At 41.1% G+C, this 20,267-nt stretch overlaps 1 protein-coding gene across 5 annotated transcripts in view; it reads right to left on the bottom strand.

Annotated features, from left to right (window-relative positions):
- Positions 1-2,158: 2,158 nt before the first annotated feature.
- The window catches only part of SMARCAL1 (SWI/SNF related, matrix associated, actin dependent regulator of chromatin, subfamily a like 1), a 65,500-nt gene continuing 47,391 nt past the window's right edge, over positions 2,159-20,267 (bottom strand). For 4 of the 5 annotated variants that reach the window (XM_037849303.1, XM_037849307.1, XM_037849306.1 and 1 more), the window contains exons 14-18: positions 18,566-18,668; positions 10,838-11,020; positions 9,590-9,690; positions 8,515-8,611; positions 5,782-6,094 (exon numbers count right to left, since the gene is read on the bottom strand). In XM_037849303.1, coding sequence (XP_037705231.1) covers positions 5,855-6,094; positions 8,515-8,611; positions 9,590-9,690; positions 10,838-11,020; positions 18,566-18,668 — 724 coding nt within the window. In that variant the 3' untranslated portion in view covers positions 5,782-5,854. Of the gene's footprint in view, positions 2,614-2,853; positions 2,947-5,781; positions 6,095-8,514; positions 8,612-9,589; positions 9,691-10,837; positions 11,021-18,565; positions 18,669-20,267 lie in introns of those variants that run through there. The other variant, XM_037849308.1, reaches the window with a different exon arrangement.

Here is a 20,267-nt window from a genome sequence, read left to right as displayed (position 1 = left end):
AGCACAAGCAACAAAAGAGAAAATAGATAAATGGGAACTCCTCAAGCTTAGAAGTTTCTGTACCTCAAAGGAATTTCTCAAAAAGGTAAAGAGGCAGCCAACTCAATGGGAAAAAATTTTTGGAAACCATGTATCTGACAAAAGACTGATATCTTGCATATATAAAGAAATCCTACAACTCAATGACAATAGTACAGTCGGCCCAATTATAAAATGGGCAAAAGATATGAAAAGACAGTTCTCTGAAGAGGAAATACAAATGGCCAAGAAACACATGAAAAAATGTTCAGCTTCACTAGCTATTAGAGAGATGCAAATTAAGACCACAATGAGATACCATCTAACACCGGTTAGAATGGCTGCCATTAAACAAACAGGAAACTACAAATGCTGGAGGGGATGTGGAGAAATTGGAACTCTTATTCATTGTTGGTGGGACTATATAATGGTTCAGCCACTCTGGAAGTCAGTCTGGCAGTTCCTTAGAAAACTAGATATAGAGTTACCGTTCGATCCAGCGATTGCACTTCTCGGTATATACCCGGAAGATCGGAAAGCAGTGACACGAACAGATATCTGCACGCCAATGTTCATAGCAGCATTATTCACAATTGCCAAGAGATGGAAACAACCCAAATGTCCTTCAACAGATGAGTGGATAAATAAAATGTGGTATATACACACGATGGAATACTACACGGCAGTAAGAAGGAACGATCTCGTGAAACGTATGACAACATGGATGAACCTTGAAGACATAATGCTGAGCGAAATAAACCAGGCACAAAAAGAGAAATATTATATGCTACCACTAATGTGAACTTTGAAAAATGTAAAACAAATGGTTTATAATGTAGAATGTAGGGGAACTAGCAGTAGAGAGCAATTAAGGAAGGGGGAACAATAATCCAAGAAGAACAGATAAGCTATTTAACGTTCTGGGGATGCCCAGGAATGACTATGGTCTGTTAATTTCTGATGGATATAGTAGGAGCAAGTTCACTGAAATGTTGCTATATTATGTAACTTTCTTGGGGTAAAGTAGGAACATGTTGGAAGTTAAGCAGTTATCTTAGGTTAGTTGTCTTTTTCTTACTCCCTTGTTATGGTCTCTTTGAAATGTTCTTTTATTGTATGTTTGTTTTCTTTTTAACTTTTTTTTCATACAGTTGATTTAAAAAAGAAGGGAAAGTTAAAAAAAAAAAAGAAAAACAAGGAAAAAAAAAAAGAGGTAGTGCCCCCTTGAGGAGCCTGTGGAGAATGCAGGGGTATTCGCCTACCCCACCTCCATGGTTGCTAACATGACCACAGACATAGGGGACTGGTGGTTTGATGGGTTGAGCCCTCGACCACAGGTTTTACCCTTGGGAAGACGGTTGCTGCAAAGGAGAGGCTAGGCCTCCCTATGGTTGTGCCTAAGAGCCTCCTCCCGAATGCCTCTTTGTTACTCAGATGTGGCCCTGTCTCTCTAGCTAAGCCAACTTGAAAGGTGAAATCACTGCCCTCCCCCCTACGTGGGATCAGACACCCAGGGGAGTGAATCTCCCTGGCAACGTGGAATACGATTCCCGGGGAGGAATGTAAACCTGGCATCGTGGGACGGAGAACATCTTCTTGACCAAAAGGGGGATGTGAAAGGAAATGAAATAAGCTTCAGTGGCAGAGAGATTCCAAAAGGAGCCGAGAGGTCACTCTGGTGGGCACTCTTATGCACACTTTAGACAACCCTTTTTAGGTTCTAAAGAATTGGGGTAGCTGGTGGTGGATACCTGAAACTATCAAATTACAACCCAGAACCCATGAATCTCGAAGACAGTTGTATAAAAATGTAGCTTATGAGGGGTGACAATGGGATTGGGAAAGCCATAAGGACCACACTCCACTTTGTCTAGTTTATGGATGGATGAGTAGGAAAATAGGGGAAGGAAACAAACAGACAAAGGTACCCAGTGTTCTTTTTTACTTCAATTGCTGTTTTTCACTCTAATTATTATTCTTGTTATTTTTGTGTGTGTGCTAATGAAGGTGCCAGGGATTGATTTGGGTGATGAATGTACCACTATGTAATGGTACTGTAAACAATCGAAAGTACGATTTGTTTTGTATGACTGCGTGGTATGCGAATATATCTCAATAAAATGAAGATTAAAAAAAAAAATGAGGAAGTGTATCTGGTAATAAAGTAAGTTGAATAGAGGAAAAAATGTGGGCAGAAGGTGTTGCAAAATCAAATAACTTTTGGCTGTCACAATACAGAAGACTCTGACTTGTAAGCTTCTCCTCACTTTCTGCCATGATTAGAAATCCAATTCCTCCACTGAGACCCCACAGGAAAACACACATCTGAAATAAAACCCAGGTGTGAGAGCCTGCTCCAGTTAACCCCCTTTGATTTTTCAAGTCATTTTTTACATTGGTAATCCATTACTTGGTGTGGAGTGAGAGGATGGGGTAAAAATTTATAGTTGGCCTTTTTTTAAAATCTCCTTTGCAGTTTAAATTTCAACTAAAAAGAGCTTCGGAAAGCATCAAGGTCCACAGACAAGAAGAATGTAATACAGACAGTGATATGGAGACAGCATCTCTTCTCTATTTCTCAGCTCTTCCACTGACCTAGAAAAAGTTTCATCTAAAGCTAAGGAGGAAAAAGACTTGATTGATTCAGGCACAAATGGATCCAGGTTAGCAGGATCCCTTGCTGCCTCCTAAGGGAGGCTTCCTGAAGCCAATCCTACAGGCTAATATAACAGGGTCACTCGGGGAGCAAGATCCTATTAATGACCCTGGTGAGGGGAAGCAGAGACCAGCTCATGGGGTTTGCAGGGGGCCTTTAATAAAATCCTTTAAGGATACAATTGACGGCAGGGACAGGAGCTGGATGAGATGGGCCTGGGTTTTCTTCACTCCAACTGACACTTCCAGAAAACATGGAACAGGGGGCCTCGACTGAGTTGCAAAATAAAAGAGGAAAAGTAGTTAGTGTGGAAATCCTTCATTACACCTAAAGTTACATTCACACTGTAAATAAATACAAGCATCTTTTACTGAATGGACCGCTTTCACCAAATTTCAGAGGTACATTTGGGATGGTCTAATATTAAATCTATAGGCTGCATGGTAGAAATAAAATTTGCTTTAGAGAACCTCAGGGGTGTATCTCAAATCCAGAGCCGCTGAAATTGAGGTTCGACTGGAGGCCTCAGATGGAGGCTCAGCAAGCCAAATCTAAGATCACAGAGAAACCAGAGTTTCAAATGTGAGTGCCAAATTGCAAGAACAAGGGTAATGGGGATTGAATTGTGTACCCCAGTTTGGACTTGTTCTTGGTCTACATTCTGTTCTTAGTCTTGGTCTGCATTCTGGTGGATGTGGACCCTTGTACACAAGATCTCTTCAAGATGTTATGTCAGTTAAGGTGTGGCCCAGCTGAATCAGGTTGGGCTTTAATCCAGGTTACTGGAGTCCTTTGTAAGAAGAGTAAAGTCAGACTAAAAGAGAAGCAGCCAGAAGCTGGAAGTCAATAGAATCTGGAGGAGAAAGAAGACATCGCCGTGTGCACTGCCATGGGATGGAAAAGGCAAGGAACCCCAGATTGCCAGTCAGCCAGAAGATTCTGAAGCAAGCCTTCTAGCCTCTGAAATCGCGAGCCAATAAATTCCTGTTGTTAAGCTAACCCATATCATGGTGTTTGTTTAGCAGCCAGGAAACTAAAACAAGCCCTCCCAGGGCTTCCACTGACCTGATATCATGCTAAAACACAAGGACTGCTCTGAGAGGCAGGTCCCAACGTGAATACAGCAGGGATTTATTAATCTATTAATTTAACAATAGTCAGTGATGCTCCCAAGCAACACGGGGTAGCCTGGTGTTAGTCTCTAAAACCACCTCAAATTGGATCTTGCCACAGGTTGGGTTTTCTGGAAGCATACCCTGACAGTTTGGGTGCAAGATGTTTTTTAGGGATCAACACTGTGAAAAGAAGGGGGATGAAGCAGGGCTGGGCAGAGGGAGAAGGTCAACTGCCAAGTAGGCCTGAGAGCCACAAACAATTCAGCAGGAAGCTCTAAGGAAAGTACCTGGCCTTTATACCTCCTCCTCCCTGTCACAGATGTAGCCTGCCCCAGGAAGGACATGACCTCAGACAAAACAGCTTTCTATTAAGAGAGGCCAACCTGCAAACTGCAGCCAGGAAGGGGCCATCTGCTGACCTCCCTCCCTGCAGCTGGACATTCCAAAATCAAATTCTCAATATTCCCCTGTCCCCCAAACCTATTCTCTGTCTTTCTTCTCAGTAAACAGCACCATCGTTTTACTCAGGCAAAAACCTCACTCTTCCTCAAATGCTCTGCATTCAATCCATTGCAAATTCTCTTAGCTCTCCCTTCAAAATATATCCAGAATCTGACCACTTCCCACCTCCTTCATCTACTCCCCACACTTGCCACACCTCCAGCATCTGTCCCACAGACTACCTAATAGTTCAACAGCTTTCTTAATCATTCCCTATACCCATCCTTCCTGGTCTATTTTCTACACAAAAACTGGGGTGAATCTTAAAATAATCAGATTGCTTCATAACCCTGCTCAAAACAACTCAGTGACTTCCATTCATATTCAAAATTAAATCCAGATGCTTCAATGACCTACACGCTCTACGTCATCTGGCCCTGCCTAAGTCTTCAGCATCATCAACATCATCACCTGTTACTCTTCCCCACATGCTACTCTACTCCCTCAATCACTCTCTAAACCTGTGCCACGTGTGGCCACTGAACACTTGAATCGTAGCTACTCTAAATTGAAATGTGCTGTTAGTGTCAAATACATATTGGATTTCAAAGACAGTATAAAAACATAAAATATCTCAATAATCCTTTACCATTGATATGTAGAAATAAGATTTTTTAAAATATATTGGGTTAAATATCAATTTTATCTTTTTTTTTAATTTCACTTTTTTCAATGTTCGCTTAACAACTTAAAATTGCACATGTGGCTTTCATGATTTTTCTATTGGCCACAGCAGCTCTAAATTAGGGCTTGGCAAACTACAGCCCAAATCTAGCCCACCATCTATTTTTTATATGGCCTGTGAATTAAGAATGGTTTTTTCATTTTTAAATGCTTGAAAAAAACCCAAAAGAATAGTAATTCGTGACACGTGAAAATTATATGAAATTCAAATGTCAGTGTCCATGAGAAAAGTGCTATCGGAAGACAACATGCTCGTTTATTTACATGGCTATCCATGGTTGCTTTTGCAGTACACAGGCAGAGTTTAGTTGTGACATAGACTTCTTGACCCTTAAAAATATTTATTCTCAGACTATTTACAGAAAAAGTTTGTCAATTCCTGCTCTAAACCCTTGCCTTATTTTGTCTTCATGACTTACAGTGACTGCCTCTTATGCTCTATGATAAGCTCTGCAAATGATGCACTTTCTCTATTTTGTCCAGTGGATTATCTCCAGCACCTAGAACAGTCCCTGGCACGTGGTGGGCACTCTATAAATATCTGTTGAATCAAATTTCAAAAATCCAGATTTGGGGGGTTGTGTAGAAAGCATTTCATTATCTAAAGAACCTAATTTACCACTGTCTCCATTTCCTAGCCACAAAAGTGAAAGTTTTTTAAAACTTTTTTAAAAAAGTTTTTTAAAAGTGAAAGTTAATTAAGACTCTAGCAAGCCCTAATGCTGGGAGTGAAATTCAGGCACTTGCCTATTAACTCCCTGGGCTTGGAGAGAAAGGCACTGCTGCAGTGGCAAAAGGAGAACACACTTGAAAAAAAAATGCTTTATTTTATTTTAATGAAGTCCATGATTTTTAGATGCCTTTTTTTCCCTTGACCCTCTTACAGGGGAGAGGTAAAGCTGTCCCAGTTATCAAAAAATTCAAATCTCCTCTTCTTAGGTGGACTGGCTGTGAATGGGCCCTCGTCCAGGGTATCTCCCATGCCCTGGGAGCCACTCCCGGATGTTCCTGAAGCACCTGCGGGGTCAAAGGACTCCGCTGCCTCCAAGAGCTCCATATTGCTTCCATCTTCCTCAAAGGACTTTTGGAACAGGTCATAGATCTTCTGCTGCTTTGGGTCCTTCGTCACAGAAACAAAAGGAAAGATAAAAGTCAGAGCCCAGGCTCCCACTCCTCCCTCCAAGTCTCCTCCACTGTGGCTGGTGAGAGAACACAAAGGCAGGGACCACACATTTTCCATCTTCAGGGTTCTACCTGCAGGTGAAAGTCAATGACCTAAGCAAACCGTTCATCCCTGAAATTAGCCTTACTGCTTTGGTGTCTGATATCCTATCTTTTCTGCTGTTCATTGGGTTAGGAAAAAAAAAGAAATGGTTGTCAAAGGCAACAAAGAACCTGCTGTCACTAAAATTTATGCTGTGCCCTCCCTTCTAACTTTCTAATCAATAGTTCAATATTGAAATACCTCCTAAGATCTTATTTCCTACAAAGTTTTCCTCCACCGAGGAGTTAGGTAAACTGTAATTTAACTCCCAAATCTGTGTCTTCAGCCATGACTTACACTGAATTTTCAGAGTGGCCAACAGAACATACACATATTTAACATATTGATAAGTAGATACCTGTACCTGTTTTTGATTACCTTAAAATTACAAATGATCAAAATGCCCACCAATGACTTCCCTCCATTGGAAACAATGGCACAGTATTAAAATCATGCTTAGCAGTTTACAACCACAATGCATGATGGGCTCTCTATCACCACTCTGACGATTACTCCTAAATCTAAATTCCCAGCCCTGACCATCTTTAAAGCAGAGGTAAATTTTCACTATCTCCACTGACATCCCACAGTTTCCTAAAACTAAACCTGTTCAAAACCCAAACCAACTCTTATCCCAATCCTTTATCCCCAAACCAGCTCCTCTTCCTGAATGAGCCTGTTTTTGATAGTGGACCAACATTCTCATGGTCTCCCCACCTGAAAGCACCAAGGCATCCTGACTCTTCATCCCAGACATCAAACTGGCATCAAGCCGGCTTCTCCCCTCAGTTCCCTCTTCTCTACTTTACAGTCACCCTCTCTTCTCAGCCTATCACTTTGCATCTGCATCACTTTGCAATAACTCAACTGACTTCCTGCCTCAGGCCTCTTCCCATGCCAATCAGCTGACAGGTCTTTGGCCAGACTGATTACTTACCCAGGCTGTTCTTAAACTCAATTTTCTTTGTCATGTCTTTAGACTCCCCGGTGTCTACCTCATCTAGTCTGAAGTTGCTGTCCTGGCTTTTCAGGTCCTTCATAACCAGGTCTCAACCTAACTGGCCACTATTTCCTCATTACTCCACACAGGTTAAGTGAAATTCCTTGAAAACAGATCCCAGCAGCTGTCACATAAAGACTCTGGATTACTCAATTGACCTGCCCACCGCATTCCTTCGCCTTTTTGAGCTGGCCGTGATACTGAAGATCATTAAGGCCGAGCCCTCCCCATCCACGCGCCCTCCTCTAGCACAGCCTCATCAGCCTCTGAACAACTAACTGCAATGTCAAGGAAACGCCACGCCCCCAGGCAACCAATCCAAGTAGAAAAAACTGTTAACATGCATTTGATTATGATGATGGCAACACTATATACTTAATTAGAGCATGCATAATTAACTGAAAGCAAGCTCCAGGATAGGATTAATATTTAATTTCCCCTCTACTGTACAGGACTCAAAAGCACCTTCCTTGTCAAGTACCTGAGCTGGTAGAAGAAAACAAGCCTTTGAAAGCCTTTGAGCCTCTTGCTCTTTTCCATCCCACTTAGTAGAAATGGAGGAGGAAGAGGTGGAGAAAGCAACTGGACAGAATGGAGTACTGAGCTCAGAGCAGGCTTGGTGGGCCGAGGCTGGCCTCTCCACAAGCCAACAAGCCTTCCTCTCAGCACTTTTGACCAGCTCCACCTGGTCATGGGAGGATGTTCACCAGCTTCTCACTCTCCTTTATAAGAAGAGGGCTGACGTCACAGAAAGAAGGCTGACCTGAGTGGGGAAGCCTTCTACCTTGGGTGTCTTCCTGTGACTGGTGACTTTGGGCAAGTCTTAATGTTCTGCCATGTCTCAGTTTACCTCTCTATAAAATGGGTTAACAAGGAAAAATAAAATGAAATGATGGGGGTGTGTTTGGGGATATGTCAGATAAACGCATCACTCCCTGTTCTGCACTGGAGAGATGTCTGAAGGCAGCCCAGAGTGATGTTGCTATGTACTTTTCAAGACAATGTAACAATCACCACAGGGAGTTTTCCTGTTTAATGGTCTGATGGAAGAGGCAGCATCAGGAAGCTCTGATTTTATGAGAATCTACCAGGGAATGGTGGAAGCAGTAGCAGTTACTGCCATCATTTCCTTAGAAAGGGATGCACACACGACCGAACTGAGAATTGTCATAAGCCCATCCTCTTCAGCTCCTGGGCTGGGGGAGGGCCGGGGAGTGAGTCACACCCTCCCACTCACAACCCAAGAGCATGGCTGAGAGCCATGTGCTGGTGTTACCTTGCAGAGGTAATCAGTGGCTTCTGTCATTTCTGAAAAATTGGTCTCAGAAAGCCCGGCTTCACCCAGAACTTTAATCTTCTCCTGAATCAGGGGCCTGTTGGAGAAAAATGAGCTGCAGTGAACACACCTGCACAGCACAAACTGACTGATTAAAATGAGGTCACCCTCCTTATGGGACTGTGAAATGTTTACTGTTTCCCATCTCTGCATCTCTCAAGGTACAAACACCCATCCTGAAATATCTGCTCCTTCTCATTGTAAAACAACCCCCACCTCAGGGTCCATAACATCACGAGGTTCAAAATTCTAAACAAAGATGGGTAGGAAACAAATGCTGCTTCATTACAAAAATATTTTGAACCAGGTGATCTTATGAGCTGTCCAATGAACATACCCACGAAGCACAGACAGGGAAGTGGGGGTGACCCACACACATTGCAAAGCTAAGATCCCTCAGTCACAGGGCTGGGAACAGATGAGGAGTGAAAGCCAATAGGATAAACAAGAGACTTGATATCAAAAAGGAGAAAACAAAGTTGGTAGGCATTTTAGGACTTTCTGCTTAGTTAACCAACATCAAACACCAGGGTTGAACATTTTATCCGAGACCACGATCTCTGCTGATGAAGCACCATGCAGCCCAGGGAGAACAATTTTCCATGGTCTAACAGTAGCCTTGTAAGATGTGGCCGGTCACACTGCCGCACATAGCAAAGTGGTTAAAGGAGGCCTTTACCTGTCTCAACAAGGGCCTTCAGGGCTGGAAACAGAGCATCTTACAAACTAAACTCCATCCACGTTTCATCACGATCAGTTTCTCTCCTTTGACTCAGGCCAGTGGGAAATGGGCCACATTCCTCTATTCCTTCAAGATTTTCCCATGCACCCTGCCAGCCATCAGTGAGCTTTAGTTTAAGAGCCCAAACACAGTCAACATGGAAGTGGAGGCCATTACTAATGGTCTTTCATATGGATCCCCGGAGACCTTGGCAAAAGCAAAAGCCCCTGGGGAGCCAAGGAAAGCCCCATCAACCCTTGCTCAACTCCGTCAGGCCGTGCAGCCAGGCCATACCAAAGGTAGTCGTCAGCCGTGCCTCTCGCCACAAGGTAGTGGATGCCCACGGAGCCCGTCTGTCCAATGCGGTGCACCCGGTCCTCAGCCTGGATCAGCACCTGCATGTCCCAGGGATCAAGAGGTATCTAGGTAAAGGCCTAATGCAGCTCCAGCCCATCATGGCAAGTGGCCTCCTGCTCCCCAAGTCCCACCACAACTGTCCCTCCTCAGAGCATTTCACTGCTGTACCATGTGACAGGCTGCCCATGAGTCTCCACCTACAAACAACCTGCCATTTCAACAAAATCGAGAGCCAAACAAACCCCTGGCTGGGCGTTAGACTCTGAAGGTGGGCACCATGCTAGGTGCTGTGGAGGGAGGGAAAGCTCAGGCTCTGCCATCAGGTGGTGTCATAAGGGGCAAACATGGGCAACTTCACATACTTCCCTTTCCTCTCCAGGTAAAATAAGTTATCTTCTAAAAAAAATACAAAGTCACACCCAAGGGAGACGCCATAAATGACTAGATTTAGGATGGTTTTCTTATATGGTGCTAAGCCCTGTATTAAATCACTCAAACCAAGAGCACTGTGTCAATTATAAAATCCCTTCAGCCTTAAAGTCCACCAGTTATTAAAGCAGTCACTGATGTGCAGTCAGTTAAAGCCACATATCAGAAGAACATCAGAGGGAAAATAACTGGTTTCTGGACCTTAGGAGAAAATTTTATGATTTCAAACAAATGTCTTCTATCTGCTGTCACAGCCCTCAGATGATCAGATAAGGCCAATGGCCGTAACGACAATGTTCACCCTCTCCTGTCCTGTCCGTGGCCCCGTCAGCTAACGCAGCTCCCACTGATGGTTAGTAAGAGGGTCCCAGGCCAGAAAGCCAGAGACCAAGGCTGCAGCCTGGCTCTGCCCCACATTACCCCCAGGGATAGCCAAACGGTCCTGCACTTGCCACCCCAGCTCCCTGGGCCCCAGTTTCTGCATATGTAAGATAAATTCTAAGATTCCTTCTGGTCTTTTAAATCTTCAATTTTCCACTGATAAAATGGAATCATTATTCACACAACTTAGCAGGTTGTTGTGGAGACCTATAATAACCAGCAAATACTTAAAAGAAGTGAAAACTGATGGCTAATAGAAACATGTGGAAGAAAATAAAACTGGCAATAGGGAAACTTTGTCTCCCCTGTAAAGTGGTGTCCTCTTCCCCCCAACCGTGAACACACCCAGGGAACTCAAGTCTTAGCATCCCTTACCCCAGGGTTCCAAAACAGCTCAGCAAACACCACCAAGTCAGCCGAGGAGAAGGTGAGGCCCATGTTGGCTGCGGTGATGGACAGCACGGCAACGGCATGCCTCTCGGACAGCTGGAACTTCTGGCACAGGCCCTCCCGCTCGGCCGAGGAGGTGGAGCCATCGATGCGGATGTGCTGTACCTGCTGCACGAACACAGAGGCAGAACGGAGCTGGGGCTAGGCCACAACAGGGCAGCTCTACAACCCTGGCTCCGAGGGCAGAACCACACGGTTGTGGGCCCACGTCCAGCCCAAGGCCCACTACTCTCGGAGTTTTTCTTTTCTTTTCTTTCTTTCTTATAAATGGAAATCTGAATAGATTCACATGCAGTTGTAAGAAAGAACACAGAGAAATATCTTACATACTTTGCCCAGTTTCTGTCAATGGGAACGCCTTGTAAAACTATAGTACAATATCACAACCTGATATTGACACTGCTATAATCCACCACCTTATTCAGATTTTCCCAGTTTTATTTGTACTCGTTTTCATGTGTATGTATATAAACTTCCATACAGTTTTATCACCCAACAGGTTCGTATATCCACCTCCACAGTCAAGATACTGAACTGCTCCAATGCCACAAGGATCCTTTTGCAGGCCTTTTATAAACCTATCTACCTCCATCCTCTTCTTTCACGTCTCCCACTCCAGTCTCTAATCCTTGGCAACCACTAAGCAGTCCTGCGTTTCTAAAATCTTGTCATTTCAAGAATGTGACATTAGTAGACTCATACAGTCTGCAACCTCTTGGATTGGTTTCGTTCACTCAGCATAATGCCCTTGAGATCCATCCAAGTTGTTGCCTCTAGCAGTTTGTTCCTTTCTATTGCTGCATAGTATTCCACGGTCTACATGCACCAGAGGTCGTTTAACCCTTCATCTGACGAAAGACATCTGAGTTGATTACAGCTGTTGGATATTACAAATACAGCTGCTATGAAAACTTGTGTACAGGTTGTTGTGTGAACATAAGTTTTCATTTCTCTGAAGTAAATGCCCAGGCGTCAAATGCTGGGGTGTGTAACAGGCACATGTTTAGTTTAGCTCATTTCCTTTTAAGTGATATGTATTTATTTTTAATGATAGAGCTAAGCATCAAAAGGAAAATAAAAGTATTACCAATCTTATTACTCTATTTTTCCTGCTTCTTTTTTCAATGTACATGGGTATCTCTTTTTTAAAGTTTTCCCCAATAAACATTAATTACAAATACACTAACTTATTAAATAGTTTTCAAAGCACTGTTTTTAATGGCAGTATAATATTTCACTATGTGGCAATCCATAATTTAACCATATTTCTCATTCTGCACACTTAGGTGCTTTAAAGTTTCACTAAAAAAGGATGGATGGCAAATACCCATTAACAGGGGAATGGATAAAAACATACATGTGATGGAATACAACTCATCACTAAAAAGGAATGAACATGGATGAATCTCAGAATAATTATGTTAGTGAAAGAAACCAGACTCCCCCCCCCAAAAAAAAACAGTACATATTGTATGAGTCCATCATATAAAACTCTAAAAAAATGCAACTATTTAGTGACAAAAAGCAGATGGGAAGGGAACAAAGGATGGGATACCAATGGGCTCAAGTAAACTTTGGGGGATGACAACTATACTCACTATTTTGATTGTGGACAGTTACCAAACTCTGCATTTTAAATCTATGGTTTATTGTATGGTCTTTATACTTCAATAAAACTATTAAAATGAAAAAAATTCAAAGGGTAGGTTGAAATACCCGTTCATGGTTCTCTGACCACATATGCTTATTTCCTTAGACTAGATGGATAAAAAGCAAAGTACTATGGAAAAAGAGACAGACTTTATTTAAGGTTCCTGATATTATGGCCAAATTGCTTTCGAAAAAAGGAATGTCTGAGCATGTCCATCTGACTGCACTTTTGTCAATAGTGAGCACCACACATTTTAAAAACATCTTTAAAAGAGAAGTATCTTGTTTTAATTTTCATTTGATTACTAGTGGAGTTTAATCTTCTCATATCTTTTTATTGGGTATTTGTGTTATTTCTTTGATGAACTATTTATTCACAAAACTTTGCCTATTTTTTCCTACTGGTAATTAGTGATACTTTTATATGGAAAAGGTAATATTTTTAGGCCACATAGGCTGTTAATATTCCCCCTAATTAATTTCCTTTAATTTTTTCCCTAAATTCTCCTTTATTTTTAAACATTCCTTTAATTAATTTTTCTGATTATAAGAATAACACATATTCATTGCAAGATACAGAAAGAATAAAGATGATAATGAAGATGATTTAGAGATCACTATCATTAATGTTTGGTTTATATTATTTAGGTTTTTCCTATACATCACAATTTTTAAAAATTATTATACATATAGCTTTTAAACAACATATCATGGACATCCTTCCACACCAATATATACCAAGCAGATACCAATAACTTCAATTTTAGTTTCCTCAGCTTCTGAAAGGATCCAATGATCTCCAAAGGGTTAAGAGCTACTGATCTACACTAACATTTCTTATGGCTGAATGGGTTATAATTTATTTAACAATATACCTGGAAATGGACATTTAGGTTTGTAGCTATTCAATATTATAAACAACATGACTAATATGCTTGTACATAAATCCTTCTTCACTGGTATGATAATTTCCTTGGGATAAATTACTAAAAGATGAAGTTTGGAAAACTGAATGCAGACATTAAGTTACACCAAATTTCCCTACAACAATGAACCAAACAACAACCAAAGTACCATTATTTAACCATTGTATATGTGTATGATTGAGTGGATCCATATTATTAGGTGACTTGAGTCGATTTTTTTGCTTTGTAATTTCTTTTATCATTCTTATGCACAGAAAGTCATTCCCCATCCGGCAATTGGCTATGTGTTCATCTATATTTTCTTCTGATATTCTATGGTTTCAAGCATTCATCTAGAATAGAGTAAATGGTAAGGCAATTTCATCAAGTTTTCCCCCCAACTACTTAGCCAATTACCCAAACTGTATTTGTTAAATTAATTAAACCTTCTTTGTGATGATTCCTTGGTCATATATTTGTTTTTTATTTATACTAAAGCATCATCCATTCTACTCTGTCCATCTGGCTGCCAGTTCTTGGGCCAGCATGACAGAGTTTCAATTATAATAGATTTTAATATCTGTAGGGACAAGTCCTTCAATGTTCTTTTTTTTTTCAAAGCCATCTTAACTACCTCTCCCGCTTAATTTTTGAGACGTCGTTTGATATCGTAGTATAAAGTTCCCTTTAAAAATCCCATTGGAATTTTTATTAAAATTGAATTAAACCTACAAATTAATTTGGGAAGGACTGACATTTTAAAATGTTCTAGCTTTTTCAAAGAGCAGCATGGCACATCTCTCCAATTCTTCATTAGTTTCTACACTTTCCTTAGTGAGATTATTATTAGATACTTTGTATTTTTGTTGCTATTGTGAACATGATCTTTTTCCCATTACATTTACCAATTAGTTATAGCTGGCACATAAAGAAGCAATTTATTTTAGTATATTTTTTTGGAACCCAGGCATCCTATGAACTCATATGCATCCTGACAGTTTTTCAGTTAATTGTCTTGGGTTTCTTGAAAATAGTGACAGCTCGGGTTTTTTCTTGCTAAGGATTATAGCTTTTAATTCTGTTGGCTGATTTACTGCATCACATTGTATAAAAAAGTCAGCCCCAAGTGGATTAAAGATCCACCTCTAAAATTTTCAGACAAAAAAATAAAATCCAGGAGAAAATCTTCATGACCTCAGCTAGGGAAAGCTTTCTAAAATCAGTAATAAAATGCACAAACCATGAAAGAAAATACCGATAAGCTTGAAATATATTATAATTAAACATTAAAACAAAATTTAAAACTTCTGTACAACAGAAACTTAGAAAAAGTGAAGACAAAATGTAACTGATAAATGATTAATATCCACAATTTACAAAGAATTTTTCCAAATAAGAAAAAGACAATCAATTCAACAGAAAAACAGGCAAAGGATAGAAACAGAATAGTCACAAAATAGAACCTGAAATGGCCAATAAACATAATGAAAGGACACACATCTCACTGATAATCAGGGAAATGCAAAGTAAAATAAGAAACAAGATAAAATTTCATTTTATTGGATTGGCAAAAGTAAAACAGTCAGATAGCACCAAGTGCTGCCGAGCACACAGAACAGTAAGAATTCACACACATAGATGGTGGGATTATAAATTTGAATGATCATCTTGGAGAGCAATTTGGCAACACCTAGTAAATTTGAAGATGAGCCTATCCCATGACCAAGCAAATCATGCCTAGAGATACCCAAGCACACACACAAGGCAAAGATGTATATGTACATGTGTATTTATGTTTATACAAAAATATTCACATAATAGTAAAAATAAAAGCAAATTTAATGTCCAACAAAAGGAGAACTAAACTGCGGTTTAGTTGTCCAATGAGACAGTATCTAGCAGTTACATGAAGGAAATACATAAATAACACTGCATGGAAAAATCTCAAAAACAATGCTGAGCAAAAAAGCAAACCGCAGGATACTTACAGTATGCCACCATTTATGTAAAAATTTTAAAAATACACAAAGTGAGGCTATATATGTTTAAGGATACCTACTTTTATAGTCAAGTGTGACCACATGGAGGGGAAGGATACATGCTAACTTCAGGCAAGTGGTTCTCTCTGGGGAGGAAGAAAGGGGAACGGAAGTCGAGAACTGCAGAGGGAGACTTAGTGTTTGATGACTTAAAAAATAAAATGTGAAATAAATATGGCAAATATTTATTAAATTTGAGGGAGAGGGATACACAAGTGCTTCTTATAAATTTCTCTGTACTGTTCTGTGTGTTTGAAATATCACAGAAATACAAAAGAAGGAAGAAGACAGAAGATAATGTATGGTCCTAAATTTAACCAAAAATGAAAAGAGAGTGAAAACATGATGTTTTTTTTTTTCTTTTTAAAGCACTTTTATTCACACACCATACAATCCATCCAATGTGTGCAATCAATGGCTCTCAGTATAATCACAGAGTTGTGCTTTCACCATCACAATTTGATGTGTTTAGCTTTAACGGACATCATTTGGAAATCCTTCTCAATAGTTTCCATTCAATTTACTGAGAGCCATGAAGTGCTGCACTGAAGTTTGTATGCTGCCATGTGCAATTAACAAAGGCAATTCTGATCGTAATAGGAGGAATAAAAGGCAGGAAAAGAGAACACTCACACAAATACTTGTCCCACATAAGAGGACAAGTTTCGCTAATTCTTTTCATGTCAATTTTGTTATTATTTACGCAGACTGGAAGGTTCACTGGAGATGTTTCTAAAGCAAGACCAGTGGAATATCAGTTTAGAGCATGAAGGAAGTTAAGTGACATTGCTGGGAAAAAATTTTCACCCTGTTGTGATTCTACAAGCAAGATCTTCTTCAGAAAGTCCCCAGCAGTGGGCAAGATGGTGAGATAGAGAGGAGTGGAAGCTAAGTAGTCCCCCTGGAACAACTTAAAAAAAAAAACAGAAACAACTAGCAAATAATCCAGAATAACTGCAGGGGGATAAACGAGACCGTCCACTCATCATACACCAACCTGAATTGGGAAGACGGCCCAAGATCACAGCATAAAATCTGTAAGTAAAACCTGCGGATCCAAGTCACAAGACCCCCTCCCCCATAGCCCGAGCTGCAAAGCCTCACGGTGCCAGAGAGAAGCTCTCTCCCAGCAAGCTAATATAGCTCAGCTGAGCTCCAACTGGGGTTTTACGTAGTGAGTGTGAACTGCTCACTACAGGTACGAATCCCCAAAAAACAGAGGCTTTGGGTGACGACTGACCTGGGAGAGCTGGAGGGTCGCCTTGGACTAGGTCTGAAGGGGACTTTTTCTTTTTTGGCTCAGGGGAGAAAGCCCCAGTCATTTTCAGTTTCCGGGGCTGTGACTCAGAGAAGGGTGGAGACAGCACAAGCATAGAGAGAGAACACTGAAATGCTAATGACCTCCCACTAGGGGGTCTATCTTCTGTAAGAGGAAAGGGGTTGGGCCCTTTCCATTCAGAACCAGACCCCAGAGCCTGAGGGAACACGGCCATACCTCCTCACACCAGTCAAGAATTATAGGCTAACAAGCATCACCTGCTGGGCAGAAAAGCACAGTGACCTGAGGCATCAAAGGGTGGAGCAATTTTCTAAGACACACCCTCAGGGAAACCAGATACTGAGTATTTCTTCCCTCTGGGACCTGATCCTGTTCTGGTCTGGGAAAACCTGATTTGGATAACCAAGGAAACCATGCCTAGACAACAGAAAATTACAATCTACACTAAGAAAAACAAAGTTATGGCCCAGTCAAAAGAACAAACATACACTTCAACTGAGATACAGGAATTTAAACAGCTAATGCTAAATCAATTAAAAAAGTTTAGAGAAGATATTGCAAAAGAAATAGAGGCTGTAAAGAAAACACTGGGCATACATAAGGCAGAAATCAAAAGTTCAAAAAAACAACTAGTAGAATCTATGGAAATGAAAGGCACAACACAAGAGATGAAAGACACAATGGAAACATACAACAGCAGATCTCAAGAGGCAGAAGAAAACACTCAGGAACTGGAGAACAAAACACCTGAAAGCCTACACGCAAAGGAGCAGATGGAGAAAAGAATGAAAAAATATGAGCAACGTCTCCGGAAAACTCAAGGATGAAACAAAGTACAATAATGTACGTATCACTGGTGTCCCAGAAGGAGCAGAGAAGGGAAAGGGGGCAGAAGCAATAATAGAGGAAATAATTAATGAAAATTTCCCATCTCTTATGAAAGACATAAAATTACAGATCCAAGAAGCGCAGCGTACTCCAAACAGAAGAGATATGAATAGACCTACACCAAGACACTTAATAATCAGATTATCAAATGTCAAAGACAAAGAGAGAATCCTGAAAGCAGCAAGAGAAAAGCGATCCATTACATACAAAGGAAGCTTAAAAAGACTGTGTGGATCTCTCAGCAGAAACCATGGAGGCAAGAAGGAAGTGGTGTGATATATTTAAGATACTGAAAGAGAAAAACCGCCAACCAAGAATCCTGTATCCAGCAAAGCTGTCCTTCAAATGTGAGGGAGAGCTCAAAATATTTTCTGACCAACAGACAATGAGAGACTTTGTGAATAAGACACTCGCCCTACAGGAAATACTAAAGGGAGCACTACAGGGTGATAGAAGACAGGAGTGCGTGGTTTGGAACACAATTTGGAGAGATGGTAGCACAACAATGGAAGTACACTGAACAAAGATAACTATGAATATGGTTGAGAGAGGAAGGTTGGGAGCATGTGAGACACCAGAAGAAAGGAGGAAAGATAAAGACTGGGACTGTGTAACTTGGTGAAATCTAGAGTATTCAACAATCGTGATAAAATGTACACATATGTTGTTTTACGAGGGAGAAAAAGCAAATGTCACCCTTGCAAGGTGTTAAAAATGGGGAGGCATTGGGGGAGGGATGCAATCAACATAAACTAGAGACTGTAACTAAAAAAAAAAAAAAAATCCCCAACAGTGTTTCCGTAAACCTTCATGTCACTTCTTTGCTCATATCTGACCAAAGCCCACTCAGAACTACAGAAGGGTCCTGTGTTGAATTTCAAAGGGAGCCTACCTTTCTCTCAAGCTCGTTCGTAATTGCATCCAGAACCACCTTATGGTGTGCAAACACAAGAAACTTCTCTCTTCCGCTTTCCAGTAGGTCCAGGATATATTCACTGCAGTTGACAATGATGACAGAATAGTTTAAACACATCCTCACCCAGGTGAGGTTAATTCCTGAACAGCGACTGCACCTGTAGTAGGTGTCACATGAGGGGAAGGAAGGGATACCTGTCCACCCCCACCCCCACCCATTCCTTTCCTTCTCTGAGAGCTGACTTCTCCCCCTTTACCTCATACCAGGTCACCTGAATAAAGGAAGCAAAATTAGGAGCTTCTGCCATGTACGTAAAGAGGCAAAAGAGTTCTTTTATATCTTTTAGTTGTCTCACACACATAAATAAATAAAACTATCCTCATGTTTTATGTGTTTCTGGTGTTATTGAAACATTCTTACTGTCTGGGATCACGAAAGATAATTAACAGTTTTTGCTTTAGCTGCTGCTATCGCTATACTGTGCTATACTACACTATACTACACAATTTTCAATACAAATTGAAGTGTGTTCTGTAGCTCTGAAAACTCTCAGGCAGGGGGTGAAGGGATTCTTGGCAGCAAACAAATTTCTGGAAGCTTAATATTGGGACATAAGTATAATAATGAAGGGACCTTTGGGGAACATCTGTCATTCAGGGAAAGCTCTCTGGTTCCCTCTGGCCTGAGACCTCAAACTACAGTGCTAACTGAATTCTTCTCTGAGGCAAAGGAACATGGAGTGATGGATCTCGTTCTCTTTGTCTTATTCTCCCTTTAATCTGCTTCTTTCCCCTGTCCACTGTGTTTTTTCTTACCCTCCCACCCCTAAGCTTTAGCCCCTTACAGGAAGGCTACTATCCCCAGGGAGCTGTAGGGAGAGAGTCTCCCAGTCAGCAGGCCGTCCCTGGCTTACCTGGGGCTGGTACCCCACGGAGGGCTCACAAGCCCACAAGAGACGTAAGCCGAGGACGGGCAACAGGGAAGGCAAGCTCCCAGGGAGGCACCGAGTACTAGCACGTGTGTCTGGCCAGAGAAAAGACACAGCTCTTTCCTAAAGAAGGCACATCTCAACCGTTTGCTCTGCTACAGGCAGCTGGTGGAAAGGTGAGAAGACTTTCCTCTAAAAATCTAAGGAATACTTTCAAGTAACATTATGAGTAACCAGGATATCAGATTTGAGATTGATGTGTCAATTGTTGGTACTAATAGAATCTGCTTTAATTGGTATGTGAGACATAAAATGTGCCATGGTATAAGCAAAAAAGTTTACTGCCACAGCATCACAGAGTCACAAGGCCACAGCATCGACTTGGTCAGCTCGTAAAAGCTGCAGATCCCGATTTTCTAATGCCTCTCTCCCCATGTCAAGCTCTGTCCTTCTGCCCTTCCTCAGGTCCCCTAATTACCAGGCTGGAGATATGTGCCTACCACAAAGACCTCAGCTCTTCTATCCAAAGATCCCATTAAAAAAAAAAAAAAGGGAAGAGAACTAGCAAAGGAAATTGGGGTTTTGTTTTAAGATCTATGGTCTAATTTCCACTAAGTCCTGGGTAACATAGAAGCAGTGTGACTCGGGTCCAGAGATCTATATGGGATTTCTTCAGTTTCTACATCTTAAAAATGGGGCCAGTAAGACTTATTCTACTGATCTCACAAAGATGCTGTAAATGTAAAATGA

This window comes from Choloepus didactylus, chromosome 9, assembly GCF_015220235.1.
Source record: "Choloepus didactylus isolate mChoDid1 chromosome 9, mChoDid1.pri, whole genome shotgun sequence".
In the NCBI taxonomy this organism is placed as follows: Eukaryota; Metazoa; Chordata; class Mammalia; order Pilosa; family Megalonychidae; genus Choloepus; species Choloepus didactylus.
Note: the sequence above shows the minus strand (reverse complement) of the source record. Positions and strands in the feature narration are given on the sequence as shown.